The sequence below is a fragment of the Neodiprion virginianus genome, chromosome 3 (assembly GCF_021901495.1).
Source record: "Neodiprion virginianus isolate iyNeoVirg1 chromosome 3, iyNeoVirg1.1, whole genome shotgun sequence".
NCBI classification, from domain to species: domain Eukaryota; kingdom Metazoa; phylum Arthropoda; class Insecta; order Hymenoptera; family Diprionidae; genus Neodiprion; species Neodiprion virginianus.
This window is the reverse complement of record NC_060879.1, coordinates 8,228,984-8,256,111: the sequence shown is the minus strand read 5'-3', so window position 1 is coordinate 8,256,111 and position 27,128 is coordinate 8,228,984. Positions and strand designations below refer to the sequence as shown.

Genomic DNA, 27,128 nt, shown 5'->3' with positions numbered 1-27,128 from the left:
AGCAATAAATATATGGTACCGGTTCAATGAACAAAGTGGGTTTAGCACTCGTCGGTATATTCTTCAGTCAACAATTAAAACGAAAAAGTCTTTTGGAGCGGAAATTCATGCGTGCGAGATGCTTCAAAAGTTTGACTGAACATCCCTTACGCGTAAAACAACATTCCTTTCCTATTAGATAGATAAATCATAGAAATTTGTGGAAATTACCACAAGTTGCGACAAGGATTTTGAGTTATAACTTTACAGTTATAACATATTATGCCAGCTTTCTTACAGTGCTACTTTAAATCACTCTTTAAATAAACTGGTATAGGAATGCGACCCCAGAACAAATTCAAATAATCTCTGAGCCTATTTTACTACCATTCAATTTGCCCATTTGGTTGACGTACTTCGGATATCGCTAGTTTACGCCACAACCCTAAAGCATATAGAGGTAAGGAGGACTATCTTTGTGTATAGAAAGTGTCCATAAAATAGGGTGAAATTAAGATGGCGTTGTAGGAAAAGTTCCACATTCAACAGAAAGCACGAATCAGATTGAAGCCTTATTGCTTATTAGAATCATTCTGGTAACTTGTTGAGCCACTATTTGTCGCTTTATGGTGGACACTTTTTCAGTTGATAACCCATGTGAGATAGCTACTTCTTGCCTCTTCGCGCCATATTCTCGAGGTAGCTTCGCGTATACAGAAAGGTAGCGGAGGAGTGAGAGAGAAAGGTATATATCGATTATAATCTGTCTTAAATAATCACCTAATTGAATGCGAGAGACAGAGTGCCCCTAATACTTCTCTCTCTCTCTCTCTCTCTCTCTCTCTCTCTCTCTCTCTCTCTCTCTCTCTCTCTCTCTCTCTCTCTCTCTCTTTCTCTATCATCACATCGGCTGCAGTTTTCGCAAGGTGACAGGTTGGGCAGCCACCTCCCGTAGTATGCGCTCTAAGGCCACAACTGAATTGAACTAAACGTTCGAAATCTCGATGATAATCGACCTAGCGCTGCCATGAAGTTGGCAATTTAACTTGCTAAGTCTAGCAGTATATTCTATATCGTGTTTGTGGCCCATGCCCATAAAATCCATGCTTTTTTATTACAGAGAGATTCTCAAGAAACCACGAGGCGAAGGTTGAAAGCCCTAAGTCAAAAGCAAGTTTTCCATGCCTCTGATACGTGTCAAAGCGTTCGAAATTTTTCACATTATTACCATACGATATGTTCTTACAATCCATTTTTCGCACGAAACACACGATGCGAGTGTATTCGAAGCGGCTAATGAGAGAATTTGATTAAGGAGGAATGGAGACACCGCGATCCTCTCGATGCTTTTTCTGTTGATTATTACGATTTCGGTGAGATTGTTCGCCCCCGTCGCAGCCGTGTGCGCGACCGCATAAGATTTAACATTATTGGGAAGAGTAGGGTGCGCAATGACCGTCTGTTGCGCGAGGTAGCTGCGCGTTGAGATAATAATCTGGAACCCCAACGAGTGTCGACAGCGCCATGTTGGCTTAAGAGAAGAAGTGCACGGAGAGTAATCAACGTCCGTGAATGTTCTCCGTTTAACAATCTCCCAGCGATGGAGGAGACAAAAATAATATACCACATTGACGACGAGGAGACACCGTACCTAGTTAAGCTAACAATATCACCGGAGAGAGTGACTCTAGCCGACTTCAAGAATGTCTTGAATCGTCCGAGCTACAAGTATTTCTTCAAATCGATGGACGACGATTTCGGGTAAGTTTTGCACCACCCTACGCTCTCCTTATCATCCAGCAGCGGATCACTCGCCCTGCGCTTGTTTCCTTTCGCTCTTGCCCTTTCTCTCACCAAAGCCTCTACGCTACTCCATATTTCATCCCCAACATCCCTCGGGAACCAGGATACCCCGACTTTCAGGGTGCGATCCCACACTCTGCCCCTCTCGCCAGTCACCTTCCTCTATTCGTCGTCCCTGTCGCTCCGCCACCATCCGTCACTTTCCGCTGTCACTCAGGATCCCCAAACACTATTTCACTTGTCCGTCGGATAGAAATAATCGACAAACTTTACTCGAGTATTTACAAATTCTGCTCTTCTTACCTCAAAACGCGAAATAGAATCTGATGTATAAAACGATTCATTTCTAACACTACTTGTCAACACGAAGCTCTTTCTTCATTCATTTTTTTTCCTGTTTTCTTTGTTTTTTTCCTGTTTTCTTTGTTTTTTTCCGTGCTTTCGCGTAGACAGTTCGCATATACGCAATTCTTTCATTTATCGAACATTACAGAATTCTTGTTTTTAAAAAAAAATATGTTTTTCACTATTGGACTTGAGTTTTAAAACGTGTTTATTGCACTTTTAGTTATCTTGCTTCCATTTTGAAATATACAAGAAACACTTCTATCTTAGAATTACCAATGGAAATATCTGCCTTGCGTCTGTACTGATGCCTCTTGCATTAACTTCTTGAACTTTTACCTATAAATAATATGTTTTCACAGCGTTGTCAAAGAAGAAATAGTTGACGATGACGCACATTTACCATGTTTCAACGGAAGGGTTGTGTCTTGGGTAAGCACTCATACCCGTAAGCCTAATTAGTTGATTTCATTCACTGCACATTGCCACAGTAAATAACAAATGGACAATTCATAGAAGCATAATGATGATGCTTTGAAATTATATAAAACTTCTTGATAGTAAAATATTAGTAAGTGTGCATAATTGATGTAGTTAAAATCACTGATCATCATTTTTTGAATATTGTCAACAGCTGGTTTCTGCTGAAGGCAGCAACGTATCAGATGGAGCATCGCAGTGCACAGATTCCGTAGCAAACAGTGAGGCAAAACATGATCGCCCTGACCATGTTACTCCAGGACACATGAACCGAGCACCTCCACTGCTCTCACACGATGACACATTGACAGAAACTGAGAGTATTATAAGCAGCAGGCAAGGCCATCATCTGCACAAAAGTTCGCGGCATCATTCGGACAAATATGAGAGACATAACAAATACAATGGTAATGTGGTTCCTTTGCTTGTCGATTCCAATAGCATAGGATTGATTGTAATTATCTACGACTTTGCTGTTATTTTATGATATGATACAGGGTTACGCATAAACGGCCATTCCAAGCATCGTTCCGGACATGGATATGAAACCGCATCAATTTTAAGCTCCGACTTAGAGACAACTACTTTCCTGGAATCTGATGACGATGCGAGCAGCCGAATAACGTCTACGACTGGGCGACACACGAACACAAGCAGTGCCATAGATAGAGCAACCTTAGGTATGATGTTTGTGTATTTTGTTGTTTAGAGCTGAGCTGTATCGAGATTTCTTTTCAATATAAGATTCGTTGTAAACACAACTGGCTTCGAAAATCATTGATGCAATATTCATTTCACTTATAGACCGTCGCAGGACGCAGCGAAAACGTCGTCACAGATTACCACCAATGTCAAGAACGTCATCATTCAGCAGCATCACTGACAGCACCATGTCTCTGAACATTATAACCGTATCACTCAATATGGACACTGTCAATTTTCTCGGCATTAGTATCGTTGGCCAAAGTAACAAAGGAGGTGACGGCGGCATCTATGTCGGCTCCATCATGAAGGGGTAAATATAAATATTTGTTACCACACATTCACGAGTTACTTCAGTGTCTGCCATTTTTATTGAAATCCATCTTTATCACATGTCACTGGGATCAACACGTGGTTTTGCCCTTTTCCTACATCTGTAGATTATTTACACGTTATCACGTTTAGAGTAGCATCTTTACATGTTCAACGACTCAATTTTATAATACAGTTTATTTTCAAGGAATTTTTACAAACGAATAACTTAATGAAAAACGACACGTAAAATTCTGTCTAAGGTTTCGTTTTCACGAAATACGCGGTACCGAAAGGACTCTGTAATATTTATTTTTGTACAGAGCATCCAAAGTTTGATCATGGTGGCTACTGGTCAGGGGGCAACCTGGAAGGCTGGGAAAAGTCGGAATTTTTTTGATCAGGTTTTTAGCGGTATGGAAAGACAAGGAATAAAACTTCTCTTGAGAAAAACAAAATGCGATAGATATTTGTTGTTTAAATGCTCGTTTCCACGACCACTGAGTGCACCATCAACGTTTTTTCAAATACCGATTATTTCAGAGATCTATTTATTAGATGCTCAAATTGGAAGTATTGGTTTGAATTTCAGTTAGGGAAAAATATTTATTTGGTAGGAAAATTTTTTTTACTATTTTCAAAGGCCACCATGTTGAAAAAACAAACTATAAATTTTTACTCCATTGAGTAAACTTGAATAGGTAACTATTTTGTTATTTTCTTATCGCAATATAGAGGAGCTGTAGCTTTGGATGGCCGAATAGAACCAGGAGACATGATACTTCAAGTGAACGATATCAATTTTGAAAACATGTCCAATGACGAGGCTGTCAGGGTGTTACGCGAAGTGGTTCAAAAACCTGGGTTTGTACAGAAACAAATAGCATCTTAGTAATAACCCAAGTATCTGCGAGAGCCGCCTCAATTTCTAAGTGCACAATTTTCGCTTCAGGCCAATAAAACTCGTGGTAGCAAAATGTTGGGATCCAAACCCCAAAGGGTACTTCACGATTCCACGAACGGAACCAGTGCGTCCCATAGATCCGGGAGCATGGGTTGCACACACAGCTGCTATCAGAGGTGAAGGTTTTCCACCTCGACCTCCTAGTGCCACAACTCTTACCTCAACCTCTAGTAGTCTTGCCAGCACAATTCCAGATACCGAACGTAAGTTAAAAATAACAAAAATCTACTCATGGTGTATTTGAATGGATCTGCAAGCTTGTCATGGATGTAATATCTTATCAGAAAATTTCCTTTGCTTTGTTCTTTTTATACTGGTGTATAAATAAAACAATCATTTAGCATTTATAATTGTATTAGTTTCACGAAGAATATCTAAAAAATATTATGCGTAGTTGCAACAAAACCTTTTGAATACATCTATGTGTGTCTGTATTCACGTCTTACATATGACTAATATACTCTATATTATTACTTGTGATACCTGTCAATATTTTCATTTCATTTCTATCCCCAATAACCAGAGATTTATTATTTTTATCATCACTTTTATCATCCGTCATTCAAAATCCATAAGAATCTTTATATTAGCCACAAATTATTTTTTGCATGTTTGCAAAATGAAAAAGGAAAAGAAAAATGTTGATTTTAGAAAAAATTTATAAAAAAAAAAAGAAAGATCAATTTATTGTCTAATTGTTCTGATTTGAAATATCGTTTTGTTTCAAAACTTAATAAACCCAGTTTTAACAGAAGAGAAAAAATTTTATTTGTATACATTCAATTTTTTTCTATTATCATTTTCATTCATCCACATTCTTATTCCGTTCGTCCGCTCATTCGCTGAGTAGAGACAACTGTGTCCACAGGTCCGATTGAGGAGCTTCATCTTACGATGAATACGGACATGCCTACAATTGTCCGTGCAATGGCAAGGCCAGATTCTGGACTTGAAATACGCGACCGTATGTGGCTGAAAATAACTATTCCGAATGCATTTATTGGCGCAGATGTTGTTGACTGGTTGAATTCGCACGTCGAAGGATTTATAGACCGACGCGATGCTCGGAAATATGCCTCGCTAATGCTCAAAGCAGGCTTCATCAGACATACAGTAAACAAAATAACATTTTCAGAACAGTGCTATTATATTTTTGGTGATTTGTGCTCTGCGATGAGTAGTATGAAATTGGATTGCGATACGGTCGGACCCCTGCCGCCGCCATCTGCATGGGATATGCCATATTCTGGAACTTACGCCCCCCACTCGGCAACTGGATACAGTCCTATGCCGTTTAACTTTACAAATGAGCCTACAGTTTACGGATATCACCGCGAGGAGAGTGTACATAGTGGATCAGGTAATTTTACTCAAGACTATAACGTGACATTTTACAGCCATACAAGTTACAATGCATGGTATTTCATGTCTGATCTTCTTCTGGAAAAACAATCATAGTTGAGGAATCGAATTCTATTTTCTTGTCAGTTAATTTGAAAATCCGTTCGCTTCTGTTAGGGTATTTTCTGTATTAGAATTGGAAAACATTTTTCAAATCGTTCCCATTCGGAAATATCTCGTAACGCACAGTTCTAGACCTTTGTAAAGAAAATTGATGTTATTTCAACTTCAACTCGCCGTAATTTAGACAATGAACGGTATTTTTAATTCAAATTTTAGAGAGATATTACTGTCATAACTGAAAGTGTTCTTTTATGGTGTGTCTAACAATTACCAATTGTGTTGCTAACTATAAGTATTTGTTATTCTTTAAGTATGATTGAACGTAGAATTTGATGGATTCTACCACTTCACGAGTTGATCGATTTTCAAATCAGCCGAAATTTACAGTGAAAGAAATGCGCAGACGTTTTCCGGAAAGTTTAATTTCTAAAAACCAAACCCTTAAAAAATGGTAAAGGTTTCATTGCACAAAGATAGCGCATCACGAGATCGCTCAGCGTAATGAGGGAAGTCTAGAGACTAACAGCAAAAAATATCATTGTGAATTATTGCAGTTACATGCATTTAGCGCAATGATAGTTTCACAGTTTTTTAAGGAATGGATCATTTTAGACAAAACTTGTTCATAAAAAAATTCAACTTCACCATTCAATTTTCTAGTAGACTATTTCTTTTAATCCGGCAATTATTTTAGAAGCACATTGTTTTCTTTTTCACTCATTTCACAAAACCCACCTTTTACTCACCCTTTTAACAGTGAGAAACTGATCTTAGCAGTGTGATTTTGGTAGAAAACAGAACATTCCACTGTTAAGCAATTAGCCAAACCATAATGTGATATTCATACTGATTTTGTGATATTCATTCTTACATGTTACTTACCTTTTGAGTCGCCATCTAATTAAGTACGAGCCCAGCAACTAATGCATTGTTTTTAGCTAAATTAAATGTACTCCCTAATTTCCTGCAGGTGGTAGTAGCGCCGGAAGTGAGCACATTTGTAAAGAACCCATCCATGATCTGAAGTCCTGTTCTTCTGCTTCCGAATCGGACTTACATATTCCATCTATACCAAGCATGCCTAATAAGAATACAGGCAATGGAAATGGATCTAACGGAAAGAGATCAAATGGAAGTCGCAGTCGCTCCAGTGGCTCTGAGCAATCCGTGCAGACTGGGACTGGTTCCGGAAATCAGCAAGATTTATCTGGTAGTAGACAGTCATTTCGCATTGCGATGGGAAACCCTTGCGAATTCTTTGTCGATGTTATGTAGATGCCGGTGTTGTATATAGTTGAGTAAAATTATTAGTCGGAGCGCACTGAGATCAAGTAGTAGCGAATAACTTTGAGATGAATACTGTAGATTCTTTTATTTATTGTACGTTTTTTGCAATTTTGGTGTTCAATATCCTAGATAAAGCTCACGTGAATACGACTGTATTCCGATGAAAGTCCGGTATTTATGCTCAACAATGAAAGTGCCAAGATTTGGTGGTAGAAAAACTTTCACACGTCTTCTAAAAAGCTCTATACTGTCGTTATTCCTGATTTGCCTCTTAAAAAAATTTCATCAACCTTGAATCATTGCAGTCATTACCAAAATATTTTTATAACTCATTTATAGATTAGTTTTAATTTTTACGGTACTTCTTGAGCGATAGCGTTCCATCTTTCGAAGTGAAAGTCTTGCAATTGGAGGTAGCATTTTGTTTGCAAGTAAATCATAGATTTGGTGTGTGGGATTACCTTAACAATGGAATGCAACTTGTAGTTAACATAGTTATGGATATTTCTGATTTATGAATTTTTTTCCACGATCTTTTTACAAATTAATAACTTCAATTCATGTTAAGAAATTTTTTTCTTTCATCAGCATATTGATAAAATAGTTGTAGTATACATAACAAGATAATAGATCGTATTCAATATGTTGATGTGTTACGCAGCTGTTCGGAGCGGCGCAGGGCAGCTACTCAGATTCCTTTTCCCGTGTACAAATAGGGAAGACTGTGGCAAAGTGGAAGGACAGGTCAAGTGGAACAGCAGTAATCGATAGCAAACTGCTGCATCGATTTAGTGCGCATTGTAGAATATAATATTCTATGGGTATACTGGAATTCTTGAAAGAAAATTCAAAGAGGAATTTATTTCGTAATATTTGCTGTTATAAAATATCATAATTTCAGTTCAATCCTTTTCATTAATGGCAATCTAAAAAATTCATCTGCAACAAGAAATGTAGATGCTATCTCGTTGCAAATTTGTTATCTGGCATAGGAATGTTCTTTTTCTTTTTTTTTCTTTTTTTTTTTTTTTTGCTTTGACATAAATCGTGATATCATTCATAGCTTGGTAACCCATCAGGAGCAAAGTGGAACATAATGTGTCTTGAACAGTAAAAGTCTATATTTTTAGATTTGCGAATCGGATAAGTGATACTGTTGGATGTATTAAAAGTTACGCCTGGTTCGTTTTCTTTTTTTTTTTTCCATCTTAACACTCACTTTTTATCAGTGTTCGATGCATTTAGTTTTCACATCAATACATGTTTTATGTATATTAATCTTGCATTACCACTTCTTAAAAAACTAGAGACTGCTTTTCAATTGGTGAATAGTCAATTCACAAAAAATGGTCTTTTCTTAGTTACATACAGTTCCACTTTATTCCGGAAATTACTTTGCTTTGCCCTTGCAACAGGGCAAAGTAAATCAAGTCCAACATTTTTGTAAAATTCGGAAATCCAAGTATAACCCTATAAAAATTATGATTTTCCGCTTGACAAGTCTTTATTAACTACCATCACACAGCTAATAAATGGTTAAATGTCCAAATTGGATTTGTTCCAATTGGAAATTCAACTATTTCACTTTGGCCTGGCCTCCCCTAAAGTGTAAATTTTTTGAATATTTAGAAGCTTACATGTGCACGAATGTTTGCAGTTTATGATAACAAATTAAGCTCAATCATTAGCAGAATATTTTTACAACACGAATGCTCTGGATGACTTTCAAATGATTTTATTAAAACGATGCTATGATTGAGGAAAAAAGAAATTAGTATTCCCACGTACCAAGCGAATACTGTATATTTCTTTACACTGTATTCCGCACAATGAGCTGTGCTCAAAATTATTTTCAACTTAGTCACACCACTTTGCATGTGCTACTTGAATGAATGTAAATACTAATTTGCCCCCGTAATTATTAATAAACTAGTATATCATCTCTCCCCTTTCCTTTTAATGAAGCATCATGGGACCCTAACGAAACTGTGCAGGGATCCGTATTTTCTTATTCAGCACGTTCTAATCATCACCTAACCACTGGTAAATTTGTTGTTAGATTATAAGTCAGCTTTTGCCACGACTTGCCTTTTATCATTACGCCTATTTTGCGACTCCAATTTGTCTGTACTATATGTGTAATCCTATCGATCAGCAATTGAACTATATTTTTAAAAACCGCGTTGATTATAAAATTTATTGTAGTTGAAATTATTTCGATATCTACTATTATTATTATTGTAAACAAATATTGTATAATCCTAAGCTAAAGTGTTTTTAATTGATGTTCAAATGATTGCTTGATTATTTCGTCATAAGCACGATTTAGTGAAATTTATCTTGAAAAAGACATGTTCTTCTTTTGAATTAAACAAGTATCTGCAGCTAACACTGCACATGCGATGTGAATTATGTTACAATAGATATTTTTTAACCGCCAATAGTCGTTTGGGCATAAGCAAACAAGAGCAAATATATTGTTGTGTTGATAATTGGCAAAATCTTTCTTCACTCTGTAGGAAAGCACAATTGCACGATTGATACGGCACGGCACGGATACTATGTATACAGCTGATTTTTAGTGATTTCGGACAGGCAATAGAGACTGCTGAGTAAATCGCATGATTAAATTTTTAGTTTTCATTTTCGAGTATGAATATTATTAATTTTGTTCCATTGGTTACATTTTAGGGCTTTCTTCAACAATGGGGCAGCTATTTCTTTAGAAAAAAAAGTGGATGGAATTGTTATTATTATCAAGTATACTTGATATTTTGCCCAATTTTTATAGTACCACGCGAGTTGAACCAGCTATTGGTGGATAAAAAGCTATTGCATGAGAAAATTATTGTGTTGCGTAAGAGAATCAAGCTTGATCCAGATCAAAATCAACCATTTTAAGTCATGCCTAATAACTTTAACCTTCAAAAACATTTCGCCTTTACAATTATTCGAGACTGCATTATAAATTCTTACTACAGGGTAACTATATCTGTGATCTATGCTCTATCCTTATGTTTCTTATTTGAAAACAATTGTCATTCCGACTGATGTGAGACTATTTTTTTCATGCCTTTTTCTAAATTGCAGTTATTTAGTCTCAAAAATTAAGCGTTTTTATTTACTTTCGATAAGAATAAAATCAACGCATATTGAATGGTTGAGAAACTTGTTTAAATTGATTCTCTTACGGCCTTTCCGCGAACTCGTGTCATTCGTAGATCTTATATTATGTTGAAGAGATCACAGCCATAGCATATGTAACAAAAAAAATCATACTGTTGTCGATTCACTGTGTTCAATATATTATGAAATACTTTTATTTATTCGAGCTAAATACTTTTTAAGATGTGGTACGGTAGATTTATTGAAAGCTGTTGACTTAATGAACCCTTCATATTCGCAGTTGATATTTTAGATACATTATCGTATTCAGAGAGTAGGATGTGAAATATTGCTTTCATTCTAATTAATGATACAAAAAAAATACTTCAAAAAAAAAAGTGGAGTTGTCAAGCCAAGTAGGTTTTTGACACTTAATTGTAAATATAGTAGACTACTTAATCGTTTTCTGTGTAAATACCATACCATAACATACGCTCACGCTAAATGTGCCATTTTTATATAAATATATATCTACAAAACGTTTATATTGAGTAAAAATGATATCGAATGTGTGTCGGACAGGTACAGAAGCCTGCGTGTGCTTTTCATTTCAAATATCATACCTATGCACATTTTTTATATATTGGTTTTACCGTAAAAACGAATGAGCCACAATTAATTAGAAATAATGTATAAAGTAAATGTTTATAATTTTAGTAATCGATTACCTACGTGCTTTACGATTAATATAATTCCATTAACTCAGATTTTGACATAAATAAGCATTTTCAAACATTCTCATATGAATACATATATATGAGGTAATACTGCATGTGTATATATACATATATACATATATAGTTATATGAGGCAACTATAGAACTATAGAAACTGTATTATTTTATAATATCATCACTATGGCTATATATTATTGTTGTAAAATATATACTCTTATTTTATGTTGTAATTTGTGTAATTATTTTTGCTCGAAATCTGTTGCTGATTCAAGTCACTGATCATGAACTATTGTCAATATTTTTTTTAGCATGCAAGTAAAAGGCAAAGGATTTAGAAAGTGAGAGTACATGCAATTTTCTACCGTGAAAAACAAATTCATAGATGACAAAACATTATTATGGGGAATTCTAATACAAAAATTTTTATCTATAAAACGTAATCGAGTAATTTTTATGCTTTGCTGCGCTGGTGGGTGATGCAGGGCGTCGCAGACTAGAGGAGACGCAAACACAAACTAGCGACTTGGATAATAACAGCAGGGATGGAACATGTGAGTGTATTTTCATTATTCGTATTCGATTTATCATTTTATTTGCTTGTTGGTTCACAAAGTAGACAACGTTTGCTCAATTTTATCGAAATTTTTGCGATGAAAATTTCTTTGGCATGTTTCTCTAAAAAAAAATTTCAAATAAATATGAAACTACTGAAGTTAATTTTCCTGCTTCGCTTCTCTAAATCACAAAGTAAGAAATATAAATTTACACATGATTTTCGTAAATTATTTCTTTCGTAGATCTCTGATAGAGTATAATTTTCTTATAAATCTTCATTATATTCTGTTAAAATTCGTCTGGAAGCAGTGACCATGCAAAAAAAACTTAGCGGAGCTTATTAATTGAGTGGCCAGATTTGAAAATGTATCGATATCAGTTGATAATTGAAGGGCGACAGTTTTATTTTTCCCTCGACTATGCTTTATCTTCATCATTTGTTGATAGGGGGAGCAAAACGTTAACCATAATAGGTTACGTAATCCGAGATGATGCATGAAAGTTTAATTTTGTTTCATATGGGTGTATAAATATTCTCTACGTAAAAAATAAAACTAACTTTTTCGTTCACAGTCGAGGAGGATATCCTGGAATACCAATTCTCGCACAAATGAAGCCCTTGATAATCGGTATACGAAATTAAATTGAAAACAACATAGGGAGGATAAAAATGATTATTCGTCATTTAAATCTAGTCCGAACGATACACACAGGAACGTTATATTTATATACATATGTATATGTAATGTTAGACCAATTTTTATAAAATACAAAAAGGGCGATAAATGAAAAGAAAAAAAAAAAAAAAAATTAACAACGGTTTGATATGCATACGTGTAAAATTAAGATAATCAAAATCAATGTACCAATAATCATTACAAGAACTGTTATTGAATAATTGATTTCTTTTTTACAAGTTATATTGGGATATATTATTCGACACCTTTGGTACGAAGAATTCAAAAATTAACTACAAATACTCATACTGCTACTAAACGCTATAACTATCGATCCTTTCAATGCTTTTCCAAAAAGATCAGGAGATCATTTTACTGGATAATTTACAATTAATGATAAGAAATCTGTTGAATATATTGAACGAGAAAAAATGTAATGAATTTTCCAACACGAAATATTTGATTATTTATTTTAATCGATATCTCTATAAGCTATAGTATATAAGTTTGTTGTATGAAAGATATTAGATAAAATGTGAAAAAAAGATGCTTGTAGGAAATAGGAATCAGATACAATGTATAATGAGGTGCAAGAGGTGAATGATCTTTCTTACAAGCACTTAATATGGGTATACAGGGAAATATTTGACATGAAGAAAATAATAAGCATTAAATAAAAGGTGGAAAAAAAACAAGTGAAATAAACAATTAGAATCGCTATCTAAATTGAGTTTACACGTTGTTAAGCATGACGCTGAAGTTAGTAACGTTAACGTAACGAAACATCAGGGGAAAATGATGAGTCGGCTTTTCAAAATAAGAGTATGTTTTGATTTTCATGATTTAATAATTTTCAGACATTCCTAAGGGTGCAAAATAATGATTTTTCGTAAAAATGTATCGTTATAGTAACGTTACTTATTTTATCCTCATCATCAAAGACTGGCTCCTCGTTTGCGATGAATTGATTTGATGAATTAATTAATTTTTGCTCAATAACCTTGTATAAATTATACCTTAATAACGGTTCAGTGTCACAATTTAAATAAACTATATAGGTATATTTTCTACTTCCTAAGTTTCGCAGAAAAACAAAGAAGACGAAAACAATGTTTCCCGTAATTTAAACGGGGTATTTAATGTGTAATTAAATTCTTTTTACCTATTATGTATCAGTATAACTATTAAAGGGACAAAGAGTAATAAACTATTACGTAATTCGTAAAGATTGTTAATTGCTCTGATAACCTGTTACGTGTGTACTACAGTGTAGAATCTACATGAGGACTAAGTGAATTATAAGTTACGAATGACGAAACTGCATTGAGCCGGTGATATTTCGGTATCGCATCAAGTGGCTTCTACTCGTGGATCACGGTCAGTGAACAGATTCCGGAATAATAGTAGATATATATCTGTATCGTGTTACCTTAGGATACGATAGGTTAGGTCAGGTTAAGTTTAAGGTAAGTCAGGCATCTAAGGCGTGTAAGACGCCATCTCACCGCGTTCTATATAGTTACGCACACACGTGTCTAACTGAAGGCTGTAACGAAGCCTTCGAACTGTTCTGTAACATACAATTCCGTATCTATTTATGTTCCTTTTTTTCGGTAACAATTTTAATTACAGTTCAGTGGGCATAGTCGCGTTATCGTACCAAAAGTGCCCTTTCTCGAAATCGATTTTGCGGGTGTCCAACTGTTTTCTGTTGGTAAACCACCGACTCATACCAAATTTTAGCCTTCTAACTCTATTTTTCCTCTAAGTTACCGTATAAAACGTGATTTACAGTTTTTTCACGGTAAATCCGCTATTTCTTCTTAGACTATTTGAGAAAAAAATCACAGATCCAGCAGCATATGTGCTCATATCGAGAATTTCTTTAGATTTTTTACGAGAAAACTCCATCTTCTAAACATTTGTGAACATTTAGATCGCTGGTTTCCGATGGATTTTGACTAGGCATCGCCGTCTTTTTTTGTCACAGTATAAACATCTGCTTTCATATGATTTTTCCTAACGACCCGTCATTATTACAGAAATAAAAAATTGACATTTTTCACTATTTTATGGACATGACCACAAGATAGGGGCATAAACCACATAGCTGGGTAAGCCGGCCAAAATGCCATATCGCTTGGCGGCCCCCCCCCCCCCCTCCTCCCCCTCTAGGCTCACACGGCTCACACACACTTTAAAAGTAATAATTTTAGACATGAGATGAAAATGAATGTGCCAGATAATATTGCACATTAATCAAACATCAATATCTATTTTTATAAGTAAATTCTTATTTAATCAAATTTTAAAAAACCTAATAAGTTTGAAACTGTAAGCGTCATTTTGAAACTCCAATCATCAAAATTTTAAGAATTTGTTGAGTAATTTGAAAAGTTTAAGTTTTATGAGTTCAAGTCGTTATTTTCGTACAACGACTTACTGCAAATCTTAAAAGACCTATTAGCAAGCATTTTAAATAAACGATTGAAAGGATTTTTGTACAAAAAATCATTTTATTTTTTTCGTCAATGCGTAAATGCGATAATTTGATTAGTCTGAGAATATTATTAAAAGTTGATATTAATATAAAAAAAAGAGTTTAAAATTTAAAAAAACTTATTAACGGGAAAGTAGTGGCATTGCTACTTTTAATGTTACTTTGCTCCCACAGACGAGGGAAAAAGTATATGAGGAAATAGAGTGTACATTAACGTTGAGTCGGAAACAAACATATTTTCAAGTGTATTTGAACACCTCTTCCTTTGAACATTTTTTTTAGGCCATAGCTCAATCGTTAATGTGGAAAAATTATAAAATTTTTTCTTTCGTTGATTTATCAATTGTTTTTTTGGAATTGTCATTTATTTCTGCTAAATTTCTATAAATACATAACATATTACTTGCATATAGGTACGTATGATCAATCAATTCGCAGAAAGTACCAACACCGTGTATTTCGTGAAAAATTCTCAAAGGAGCAGGTGATTAAAATACATGCGAAAATATGTTACGAATGAAACAAAGTCCGAGAATAGTTTGGTGAAAGAGCACTTCGGCGGGCTTATCCGGCTATGCCCTTACCTTCTGCTCATGGCGATAAAATGGTGAAAAATGTCTTATTTTAATTTTTGTAACAATGACGCACCGTTGGAAAACGTCTGAAAAATACGAAAAATCACGTGAAAGTATATGTTCATACTGTGAAAACAAGACGGCAGTGCCTCTTCAAAATCCACGGAAAACCGACGATCTAAATTTTCAGAAATTCTTAGGAGGTGGAGTTTCCTAGCAAAAAATCTGAAGAAATCCTGGATATGAGGACATATGTCTGCTGGATCTGTGATTCCTTCCAAATTTTCTAAGAAGAAATATCGGAGTTATCGTGAAAAAATTGAAAATCACGTTTTATGCGATAACTTCGAGCAAAATAGAATTAGAAGGATCAAATTTGGTACGAGTCAGTGATTTACCAACAGAAAACAGTTGATCATCCGCAGAATCCATTTCGAAAAAGAGCACTTTTGACATACTTACTCAGCTATGCCCTTTATCTCGAATGAAGTTTACCGCGTCTCGAACATAAGTGCTTTTATCGTATTCTATTGCAGGTTTCTTCCTCTTGAAATCCAAATCAATCCGTGATGGATTAATTTTGACATTATGCGATGCGTTTTCTTGATAATTTCGGACTGGTAGGCATCAAAATGAATCAACTTTTACGGTTCAATCTCTTTCGTTTACTGAGTACTCTTCGTTTTTATTCTTTGCTCCGTAAATATATCAAAACCATAACACGAGTATTACCGATTAAAAATAATTAACTCGATTGACCGACACACAAAGAGTAACGGCGTTAACTGAAGATCCGTTAATGCTAACGGTTAAACAATAGATGAAATTGGCAATTTTGAGTAATATTACTAATTATTATTTCGATAGTTTTGCATTCCAAATTTTTTATTCTCTCCGATATTACAAAAATCTCCAAAGATGTAACGAATGGAAGGTTTACGAATTATAGTGTCACGCTCGGATGCGGTGACGTCACAGCAGAACAATAACTCCCGATAAACTACTGTAAACATCATTTGTTTGTAACGAAGGGACAATCTCACGGCTCAACTCAACTGTAATCTACAAAATACAACTGTAGAAATCGGTATCCAGAGAATACTTCCATATCTCTCAAAGCACCATCACGCAATTTCATACGCACAGGAAACTCCGTTAGGCTCGCTTTCTCCACAGTCTTTTGTCAACGTTCGCTTCGAGAGGTTCGCACCCTTTCGGGGATTCCCGTAACTCCTTTGCATGCAAACCTGTGGACCAGTCATACAGTGTGATACAGTCATCGTTTACGTTAACACGCAATTGAAACATAAGTCGCGAAAGAAATAAGACGCATTAATAAGCAGCAGAATTAATCGATCATGCACATCCATACATTCAAGAATTATTAAAAAACTAGTGAAATAATCTATTCTCCGTTAAATTTAAACATATATTTTGTTTCCCGTGCAAAATTTCCGAATCCCGAAAGTCCCAAGTACTCGTAATAAAAACATTAACCGCGGAACGAACGATGCTATATTTAATATCTAGCAACACAAATTCATTAGGTATGTACGCATAAAAACGTAGTGAAATGACGATTCGTAAAGAAATAAAACAATTCTACAATGAAAGCTCTTGCTGGGTTTTGCGCGCGAAAATGTTCTGATGTTTCGATTATTTGAATTCACTGAAGTAATTAATCGAGTGCATATTTCGATACATTAAATGATTAACACGGTTGAGGAGCTTAAATTACTATAAGGTAATACTGGGTAATGCGTCTGCAAACATTGCAGTCTGTTTTATCAGCATGATGCCGTATTCACTGGAGCCCAGATAATAAATGAAGCAGAATATCTGCAAGGCACAGGGAACAAGTTACTGTAAAGTACGAGTAGATTCGGTTCGAAACAAATACTTAGTGATTGAAATATTTACCAAACATCATTATCTCACAGGCTTCTAAATGGAGGAGCAGACGCCGACTACGGAAGTTTTGATCTCAAACACCGAGCAGGTTGTGCCAGATTCTAGGACCCTTCCGCCAATATGGAAGGATTCGTATACCCAGGTATATAACATATAGCAAATATACTATGCTACGAATGCTACTTTGCGACCATATTCGAATATTTGACTACACTGGTTTTCAAAGACTTCCATTTAACGCTAAGTCAATTCTCACTGAAAAGAAATTTTACTCGATGTTTTTATAAAATATTTCATAATTAGTTATTTACTTGTAGTATTTTGTTAATGAAGTAACGTTACAAAAACAGCAACATTGAATGAATTAATATTGTCGATATCACTACACATTCACAGTAATGAATTTTTTTACTTGAATGTTTAAAATGTTGTAGACAAAAGAATTCTTGGCTAACTATATAGAAGACAGATATTGACCTTATTAGATTCAAGTTGTATTTACAATCTTGTTCGACATTCAAGCAGCTTGAAGATACGTAATTACCAGCTTTCATTTACTGAATCTCGATCACACAAGTTGCAGATGCTTTTTCTGTACATGCCTGACTGTGCATAAAATTACTGAATAGAAATTCATATCATCATTTGTTGTGATAAAATTTCGATACTGTTATTACAGTAGAAGTATAATCTAAAGCGCGACAACATATATATTATTATTGGTACTATTTCCAAGCATATCAGTAAATGATAGTTCCGAATTTGTAGCAAGCTAAGGTGTGGAAGAGTACGAAAAATCACCTACTTAGACATAAGATGTTTATTTGAATTTAAACTTACTGTTTACAGGGTTGTATCCGAAATATAAAGCAGACAAAATTTTCCACTCCAAATCACGAATTTCTGTACGACCCAGCTAACGAATACGAATTGAAACGGATTAAAAAGAATTTATTTCCTAATTTGCCAATCCGCATTTGCCGAAGTTTCGGATTCGCCAGCATTTAGATGTGAATTCTCTGTTCTTTCGAATTCAATATAACGAATTGAGTATCAATATCTCTTTATATTTCCACGAATGCGTCTATTCATTAATATAAAGAATATAAAGAAATTCATTCACCTGGAATTATGCGTACATCGAGTAAATTCTACTTTAATCCGATTTTGTTATGCGTCGTGGGGACGTTGCATAACTAAAACAAATTTTTACGAAAGTCAGATAAAATGTGTCCATTCGAATTCTTAGTTTACGATTCAATGAAAAGTGATTCTGATCCGCATCCGCGTGAATTATTCCGGTACACAAATTTAGGATCGAAAATTTTGTACAGGTACTACGAGTATGTATGAAGAAGAATGTCATTTTTTTCTACTGGTGTACAATTCATATAAGATCATGCAATGGTCATATGTCTTATGACAGGAATTTGTACAATTATGGAGAACTCCATGCGCACCATGCGATTTTATTTGAAAAATTTTCTGCAATTGTCCCAACTCTGAAACAGTACCCTGAATTTTTTCAGATTATTTCTTCAACTGGTTAATTATTTATGAATATTGAGAGTGATTTTGAAACGGACCTGTTTTAAAATTCTCAAAAGATCATCAAAAACTGCATTTTCTATTTTAAACATTTCAATGTCGGAACCATGATGGGCCAATTATTTTGCCATTTTTATCAACACTTCCAATTTTTTTACTGAGTTAAAACATCGTTTGAATGGTTGAAAAGTTTTAAAAAAATTGTCAAAACTTTTATTCTTCACGTACAATACTTCTAGAGCAGTTCCACAGCGCTGCGATTTTTTTGACTCACTTACCTTCCTTTTTATTAACGTCATTATAAAATTGGGCTAGGAATGTTCTAAGTGAAAAATAGAAACAAAAATGCTGAAGGTCAGACGTGGTTGGGTTCGCATGGAATTCCCCTTGTATATAAGTACACATAAACTAAATTGTAAGCTGCTATCAGCGAATTACTTATATCGAGTATAGGATATTATATAAAGCTGATTTAAATTAAAAAACTGACCACGTATCTGGTTATACGATACTAAGTTTTAAGTTTTTTTCTTCTTCATAATCGTATATTTTATTGGTTATAATGAATACTTTATTTGTACTCTCTTTATTCATACTTGCATGACAGATTTTTTGACAATAATTAAATTATAACATAAGTTATATATATATGTCGGCGTAAAGCCTCGGAAAGGCGGAGAGGATGTAAAGCGTTTATTTGGGCGTTCATTATTCATATTTAGCGTGACGATCCCGACACGTCTGGTATGCTCTCTGGCTAACCCGCAACTGTCGATTTCGTCCAAGCGTTGTTATAAACAAACCATTTGTTTGTTGCTAAGATTCCGTCATTCAGCTATACTCTTAGCTTGCTAATAGCGCTTGACGCTCGATACGGTGGACTCATCGAGAGTTCAATTTCAAAAGAAATATCCTTTTATTCACTAAATACATTTTAAAATGGAATTATTAAACGATATTTGTGATACTCTGACACGGCCATCCTGACCTATCACACGTCCTCGTGTGATTCATCTACAAAATAAAACAAAACAAAATGTCAATAATTATTCGCCTCGGCCACCCTGGCCTTTCGATTCAAATTCAAACAGGAAAACTGTGTATTCTGAAGTTAATAACATAGTTCAGGGCATCTAAGTGAGAAACATTCTTCCACTCAATTTCTCATAAAAAACTCAGATCACTTTAATCCAATGATGAGACCTCCCGCACTTAACCAGTAGCAGGGTACACAATACCTCAAATCACATAAATCCAGTGATGAGACCTCCCGCACTTAACCAGTAGCAGGGTACACAATACCTCAAATCACTTAAATCCAGTGATGAGACCTCCCGCACTTAACCAGTAGCAGGGTACACAATACCTCAAATCACATAAATCCAGTGATGAGACCTCCCGCACTTAACCAGTAGCAGGGTACACAATACCTCAAATCACTTAAATCCAGTGATGAGACCTCCCGCACTTAACCAGTAGCAGGGTACACAATACCTCTGTCACTTCCCTCCAGTGACAGGTACTCATTTATTATGCCTCAACCACGGCGCACTCTTTCAAATTCAGCTTCAAACCGCGTATTCTAGAGTTCTATAAAAATTACAGATTCAACCCCTTGTTCATACTTCTAATCAGAAAGGCCTGAACTATATACCTTCATTTGTAAGATTCTAAGACTGTATACGCACTTGAAATTTCACCAAATTCGCCTAGCAAGAAGTGTTAATCAAGTGTTAATCTTGAATGTCAACTTGAATGCTGGTATCGTTGATTTCTTGTGACAATATCAGTAGTGAAAGCAGGACGTTGAACACGTGATTCAAAACGCGCAATATGCGCCATTGTCATTGATAATGCTATCTCTTCAGTGGTCAAGTTTTTCCACTGATTCATCAATGAATTCATCAACGATGCAGCATATGACGCTACACACTCACCTTCTTTAGGTTTACTGCTGGATAAATTTATCAAGAATGCAGCAGAAGTCTCCGGACAATCATACCTTGATACGAACAATTCTTTAAATTCAATCCACGTTATCCCGGCATATGATACTTGCGACAGCCATGCCGAAGCCTGTCCCCTCATGGCACGACTCAGCACAATCATTAAGGATGCACCTTGCAATGGTTGATCGGCCATACAAATATCCGCGGTTGTTATCCATGATCTCGCGTTCACTTCTAGCTTATCAGGATCAAACTCCGGTGGACACACATTATTATTATTATTCACTGAAGGAGTTTTCATCACTTGTAATAACGCGAAAAAATAACGATTCTGTTGTTCAAGAAGTAATCGCGACTTTTCTTCGTTATCCTCACTTGCTCCTTGTGGGTTAACAGATCCAGATCCCACTTCTGATGTCGGTGTAAAGCCTCGGAAAGGCGGAGAGGATGTAGAGCGTTTATTTGGGCGTTCATGGCCGTGTCGGAGTATCACAAATCTCGTTTAATAATTCCATTTTAAAATGTATTTAGTGAATAAAAGGATATTTCTTTTGAAATTGAACTCTCGATGAGTCCACCGTATCGAGCGTCAAGCGTTATTAGCAAGCTAAGAGTATAGCTGAATGACGGAATCTTAGCAACAAACAAATGGATTGTTTATAACAACGCTTGGACGAAATCGACAGTTGCGGGTTAGCTAGAGAGCATACCAGACGTGTCGGGATCGTCACGCTAAATATGAATAATGAACGCCCAAATAAACGCTTTACATCCTCTCCGCCTTTCCGAAGCTTTACGCCGACATATATATATATATATATATATATATATATATATATATATATATATATATATATATAATATAAATTATATTCTTTTCATCTGATCATATATGGTCAGGTGTGGCCGAAATGCATGTACGATCATATCTAAGACTTTTTTTAAAATTAGTCAACTATTTTTATTCCACCCGGTTCGAAACAGCATAAATAACACAAAATGCGTACGCCATCTATTACCGAGTACGAATGAAGACCATTGCATAGCGAATTCATCGGTTTTTGAAATTTTCAATTCTTCTTCAAGTCGTTTTCGTTTGCTGGGTAATCACGTGTTTAACGATAAACCTGTTATAAACCATTGATTATATCATTTCAGATTATCGGTGCCTGCATTGTTCACTTGCTAACTATTCAAGCTGGAATAAACATGGCGTTCTCTGCAATATTGACAGCACATTTAAAAGAGAAAGGAAATGATGACGTAATACAACTTATGCCTGGGCAAGACGGTTGGATTGGTATGAACTGTGATGCCTTATAGACTAAGAAACTAATTTTTATCGACACGTACTACTTCTGGTCCTCATTATCTCTTTGAAAAATGTAGTCCATGTGAGGTACGGCGTTGCAGTGAGGAAAAAGAAATACGATGGAACAATTACAGTAGAACTCCTACGTATTCGAAGCTACGGGGCCGAGAATTCTAAGAATTAAAATGTACGGGTTACCCTCTCCACCAAAATATTCATCCAACAGATACTTTGTCGTTGTCTGCGCATGCTCCACGAAGTGCGCAGTATGTTAGGCGCATTAAAAAGAGGAAAGAGTAGGGGAAGTCGAATGTAAGTGGTTCGAATTTATAGGAGTTCTACTGTATATTCGAATGGAATCAAATTTGGAGAAATTTTCAGTGATTGAAATTCTAAATCGAATTTTACATTCCCACAAATATCTCATGAAATGCCAGTATCAAACACCTTCGTTATTAATTAGTTATTCCGTTAGATTTACACCTGCTATACACATGGGATGCTTTTATTTTCACAGCCAGTTTGGTCACGATATCTACACCCATTGGATCACTCCTGTCTGGCCGGTTAATTGACAAATTTGGACGAAAGAATGTCAGCATGTTCATATGTATTCCATACCTGATTTCCTGGATCTTGATTTATTGGTCCTACAACATAGTCTGGCTATATGTTGGTAGATTTTTGGCGGGTGCGGCAGCCGGTAATATTTTTTTGTCTATTTTTGCGAATTTGTTATAAATTTAATGGAATTTGTTTGAAAAATCGTTTGTCTTCGTGAGTTTATTCTAAATTGTATCAGAAATTTCATCAACTTATAATATAATATGTGTATCTTGATCATTCTTTTGTAGATCAAATCTTGTAGAATATTTTTTCTGAAATGCGATGAAAAGTAATGTAGTTTTTTGGAATTCCACGTAAAATTCTAAAAATTCTCTGCATTAGGACTTTTTAGAGTGATGAGAAAATTTCAATGAAACTTCATGTTAATTCAAAAAAAAATCAAACGACTTTTATCAAAATTAAAATAAAATCCTATAAACAATTTCAGCAAAATAAAATACTATCGAAAGGACAATCTGGAAATTGCAGAATGAATTAGAAAAAATTCCATCATACGCTGATCCGGGAAAATCATAAGTTTTCTCAAAAACTGTGAAGTTGATTTTATCCTACGAAATTTTTTTAAACCTTTAGTAAATTAAGACGTTTTAGAAAAAATCACAGGATTCCACTGAAATCTACCTGTAATATTCCATTTAAAATCAGTTGATCAACAAAATTTTCGATTGCACAACATTTTCATATTTTTTAAACACAATCAAATTTTTCACCAGAGCTATTTAGTGATAAGTCTAAATTAAATTTAAACATACGCCTCTGCAGGAAATAGAGGTTGTCTAAAAAACGAACATATTTTTATTTTTTTTCGCTCACATCTATTTTAGCTGTTCAGGTGCTATTGTGTAATTTTCAGGACTTTCCAGCGTTGCGATATACTACACTTCAGAAACGACACATCCAGTCTGGCGGCCAATGCTCCTAGGTTTGACTTCGGTTAACGTGTCTTTTGGTATCCTGTTGACATCTGTACTTGGCAAGTGGCTTTACTGGAGAACGGTTGCAGTTGTATTTGCCGTTTTTACTGCTGTTATATTCTATTTCATCACGACTCTCCCAGAAAGTCCGCATTGGCTCTTGTCCTTCAAAAATGGTACGCAAGATGCACACAGGATAGATCAGGCCCGGAAATCATTGAAATACTTCAATCGTAATAACGCAGTAAGTAAATTGCTCATATTTATTTTTTATTTTGGAGTTTAAGTCGTACGTCTCTTATTTCAGTACGCCTGAATAAGTGGATAACTTTTGGGTAATTCATTCCTCGATAATTACTAATTATTCGATTTAATTCGGGTTTACTTTATGCGAAACTATAGAGATCGAGCTTTAGTTGCATATTTTTTTCAATTCTATCAATGAATAGGAAGCATCGTTATTAACAACATTTAACAACAAATTAACAACAAATTCAAATTTAGAGACAGTATTCTTGTATATAGTTTACCCCTTTTGCCATGATTACATTTTTTTCAATGAAATTGCGATAGTTTGAAATTGAATTTCAATTTTCCGTAAAAAATGTACGACCGTTTTTATTTAATTAATAAGAATAATAAGTGAGTTTAAAAAAAGTTGGCCGTCTCTGAGATACCGTGGACACTGCAATACATGTCACTAAGCGAAATGGTTCTAATTTCAAAATAATATATTGTGTTATACAAGTGCGGAAAGTGGGCAATTACCATTGAGCGTGAAGTTTGCATTACGAGCCAACGATGAGAGCTGCGATCGCATGAGTACTATTGCAACTATTCTCGATCTACATACTTTTGAATAAAACTATCTCCAACCAAATTAGACAATTGAATGATGGGGGAAAAATTGCCAAAATTTAGCCACGTTTTCAACCGTCTACTCGTGTATGCAGATTGAATTCCTAAAGACTGCACGTTCCGTCGTCTGCTCAAATTTAATGCGCACCCGCTACAATCCGAGATCGGTTGTTTGCCAGGGCGACCAACCGTCTGTCATGTATGTAACCTCAAAAATGTTGACAGTTGTTAGTTCAGCGCAACCACCACCAGCAACTGTCAAAATTTTGAGGTTACATACATGACAGACGATTGGTCGCCCTGGCAAACAGCCGATCTCGGATTGTAGCACGTGCGTGTTAAAATTGAGCAGACGACGGGACGTGCATTCGTTAGAAATTCTCTCTTCATACCCCTTGAATGTATTTTTATTCACATTGTATTGACTTTGTCTACAGAAAGCTGAGAGGGAACTGGTCGAATTACTCAATAATTATCGTACGAGCAGAGTAGATGTCCCGATGAGACAGGACGAGACATTAAAGGAGAAATTGAAAAGCTTCAAGAGACCGGAAATATACAAGCCAATTGTCTTGCTGCTAATTATTTTCTTTTTTCAACAAAATACCGGGTCTTACGTGATAGTTTTTTATGCCGTCGAGCTGTTTGAAGAATTAGGCGGACAGTTTGGCTATCTCGATGCGTATTGGGCGATGATACTGATGGGGGCGATTCGCTTCGTAATGGCAATAATCGCGATGATACTTTCGTTAAAATATGGTCGGCGAATGTTGTGCATCATCAGCGGACTCGGAATGGGATTATCGATACTGTCCGCCTCGCTTTACACGCATCTCAGCCAATTTGACACAAAAATTCCCACTTTGGTATTCGTCCTCGTCTTTGTGTGCTTCAGTGCAATTGGTTGGCAAACGATTCCGTGGTCATTGACCGGGGAACTACTGCCTACCAAGCTCAGAGCTATCGTTGGAGGAATAATGACTAGTTACGCCTACTTGATGATGTTTCTTGTCGTCCTCACGTTTCCAGCTCTCAAGGAACTGATCGACGTCAAGGGTGTTTTTCTAATTTATGGTATCATCTCTTTCGCAAGCACGGCAGTCGTTTGGAAATACTTACCCGAAACACTCGGTAAAACGTTAACGGAAATTGAACATTTCTTCAAATAGCCCCCAAGAATAGTCGGGTAATATATATTTTTTTTCTCTTAATGTAATTCACACAAAATTGCAGTTTATATTTAATTTTAGATTCTGCATTTAATGATTTTTTCACTTTTCGAGTCCCATTCAATCCTGCATGTATTCGTCATTTTCTATTTTTATGTAGGTCCTATACATACGATTTTATTTTGTGATATGTCATTGTCACAATTCACAATTATTTTTATTATATTTTATAATTACATTACTATTTTTATACTACCATAATTATTACTGTTATTGTTACCACGGTGTTTCGATGATAACTTAAGATGTGTCGAACGCCATGCAACGCGGGTATTTTTTACGACAATATGAACCAATTTTTAACGATCAATGAATAATAAAATCAGTAGAACAAATAGTTGGCAATTGGGCTTCAAACCAGTGAAGAAGTAGATATTTGAGGTCCAGGGATAATAAAGTTTTACAGTTAAAGCCGAAAATGATAGGACTTGGCAATGATATTTCTTCAGAATTATTTAAAAACTGCATATTCAATATTGTTTGATTAATACAGAATTACTTTTACAATGAAATTGGTGATGATGTGTAAAATATAAAATTTATAATTAAGATATTAATTCTGTAAATGAGAGGGATGAACAAAAAAAAATTTGTTACTTTCAACATTTGTTTTTTTGTTTCATGAGGTGTACGGAGCTTAAAAAGAATTTGTATTGTACTGATAATTGGTAACAATAAATTATAACTTTGAACACTTGCCAAATTTATTGATTTCAGCTGCACAAATAACAAAAATTTGAATTCAATTAGCAAGAATAACAGTATAATCTATCCCAGCGCAGGTTAGTTCTGCCGGAAAAGCAAACTCGTTCATTGTCAGTCAAAACATTTGAAATGAAAAAATAGTCTGGCTGAATATGTATGTCAATATTAACGCCAAAGCATTCCGGTCACCAGTCGGAGTATAATATTTCTTATCGAAATAAAAAACTTGTCAAATTCTAAATCCTTAATTAGATAAATCCTAATATTAGATAAATATCGTGTTTTCGGTACTGTCTTATTTTTGTAAATATCTGTCTGACAAATTTTAGCGTGAAAAAAAATCACAGATTAAAAGCTTCTCAAAGTACGTACAAGGTGCTTCACTTTTTTGGCGGAAAAACTGCAGATTTGAGAAAATCAAAAGATTTTATTTTTCCGCCTTGACTGAAGACAGTCATCGTTCAGCGTTCCCGTTACGAAACTTGCTTTCTCTTCCATTACCTTTCACGGAATCGTAACTATACTCGCCAGGTAACATAAACGATTTCTTAAAGCGAAATCTTTGAAATAAAATAGTGCACGTATTCTGA

General features: G+C 35.2%; 2 protein-coding genes and 1 long non-coding RNA gene across 10 annotated transcripts; 2 read left to right on the top strand and 1 right to left on the bottom strand.

Moving 5' to 3' along the window:
* Positions 1-1,197: 1,197 nt before the first annotated feature.
* LOC124301445 (segment polarity protein dishevelled homolog DVL-3) lies at positions 1,198-13,102 on the top strand. Of its 5 annotated transcripts, none has more exons than XM_046756500.1 (11): positions 1,201-1,740; positions 2,490-2,559; positions 2,762-3,014; positions 3,105-3,287; positions 3,412-3,622; positions 4,357-4,485; positions 4,574-4,788; positions 5,436-5,945; positions 7,020-7,259; positions 11,661-11,729; positions 12,307-13,102. In XM_046756500.1, the coding sequence occupies exons 1-11, from the start codon at positions 1,580-1,582 to the stop codon at positions 12,345-12,347; spliced, it is 2,082 nt and encodes a 693-aa protein (XP_046612456.1). In that variant the 5' UTR covers positions 1,201-1,579; the 3' UTR covers positions 12,348-13,102. The 5 variants fall into 5 exon arrangements, 4 of the variants coding, with proteins under 4 accessions (XP_046612455.1, XP_046612456.1, XP_046612458.1 ...); XR_006907474.1 differs by having other exon boundaries at positions 1,205-1,740; positions 11,648-11,729; positions 12,307-12,343; XM_046756501.1 differs by having other exon boundaries at positions 1,423-1,740; positions 5,454-5,945.
* On the bottom strand, positions 4,678-24,799 carry LOC124301455 (uncharacterized). The gene is made up of 3 exons (XR_006907484.1): positions 24,688-24,799; positions 17,563-17,566; positions 4,678-4,689 (listed from the first exon to the last, which is right to left on the bottom strand). It is a non-coding gene; the product is annotated as an uncharacterized LOC124301455 (long non-coding RNA).
* On the top strand, positions 13,215-26,787 carry LOC124301452 (facilitated trehalose transporter Tret1-like). Of its 4 annotated transcripts, none has more exons than XM_046756527.1 (6): positions 13,215-13,787; positions 17,426-17,538; positions 22,052-22,193; positions 22,723-22,908; positions 23,686-23,990; positions 25,042-26,787. In XM_046756527.1, the coding sequence occupies exons 2-6, from the start codon at positions 17,434-17,436 to the stop codon at positions 25,771-25,773; spliced, it is 1,470 nt and encodes a 489-aa protein (XP_046612483.1). In that variant the 5' UTR covers positions 13,215-13,787; positions 17,426-17,433; the 3' UTR covers positions 25,774-26,787. The 4 variants fall into 4 exon arrangements, with proteins under 4 accessions (XP_046612483.1, XP_046612481.1, XP_046612482.1 ...); XM_046756525.1 differs by lacking the exon at positions 13,215-13,787 and adding an exon at positions 16,689-17,032; XM_046756526.1 differs by lacking the exon at positions 13,215-13,787 and adding an exon at positions 16,689-17,229.
* Positions 26,788-27,128: the final 341 nt, after the last annotated feature.

Excerpts from the sequence above, each read along its gene's own strand:
- LOC124301445 (XM_046756500.1), top strand. The coding sequence starts at position 1,580 with ATGGAGGAGACAAAAATAATATACCACATTGACGACGAGGAGACACCG. Across the intron at positions 4,486-4,573 it reads GAAGTGGTTCAAAAACCTGG|GCCAATAAAACTCGTGGTAG; the intron begins GTTTGTACAGAA and ends TTTTCGCTTCAG. Across the intron at positions 5,946-7,019 it reads GAGTGTACATAGTGGATCAG|GTGGTAGTAGCGCCGGAAGT; the intron begins GTAATTTTACTC and ends AATTTCCTGCAG.
- LOC124301452 (XM_046756527.1), top strand. The coding sequence starts at position 17,434 with ATGGAGGAGCAGACGCCGACTACGGAAGTTTTGATCTCAAACACCGAG. Across the intron at positions 22,194-22,722 it reads TGGGCAAGACGGTTGGATTG|CCAGTTTGGTCACGATATCT; the intron begins GTATGAACTGTG and ends TTATTTTCACAG. Across the intron at positions 23,991-25,041 it reads ACTTCAATCGTAATAACGCA|AAAGCTGAGAGGGAACTGGT; the intron begins GTAAGTAAATTG and ends CTTTGTCTACAG.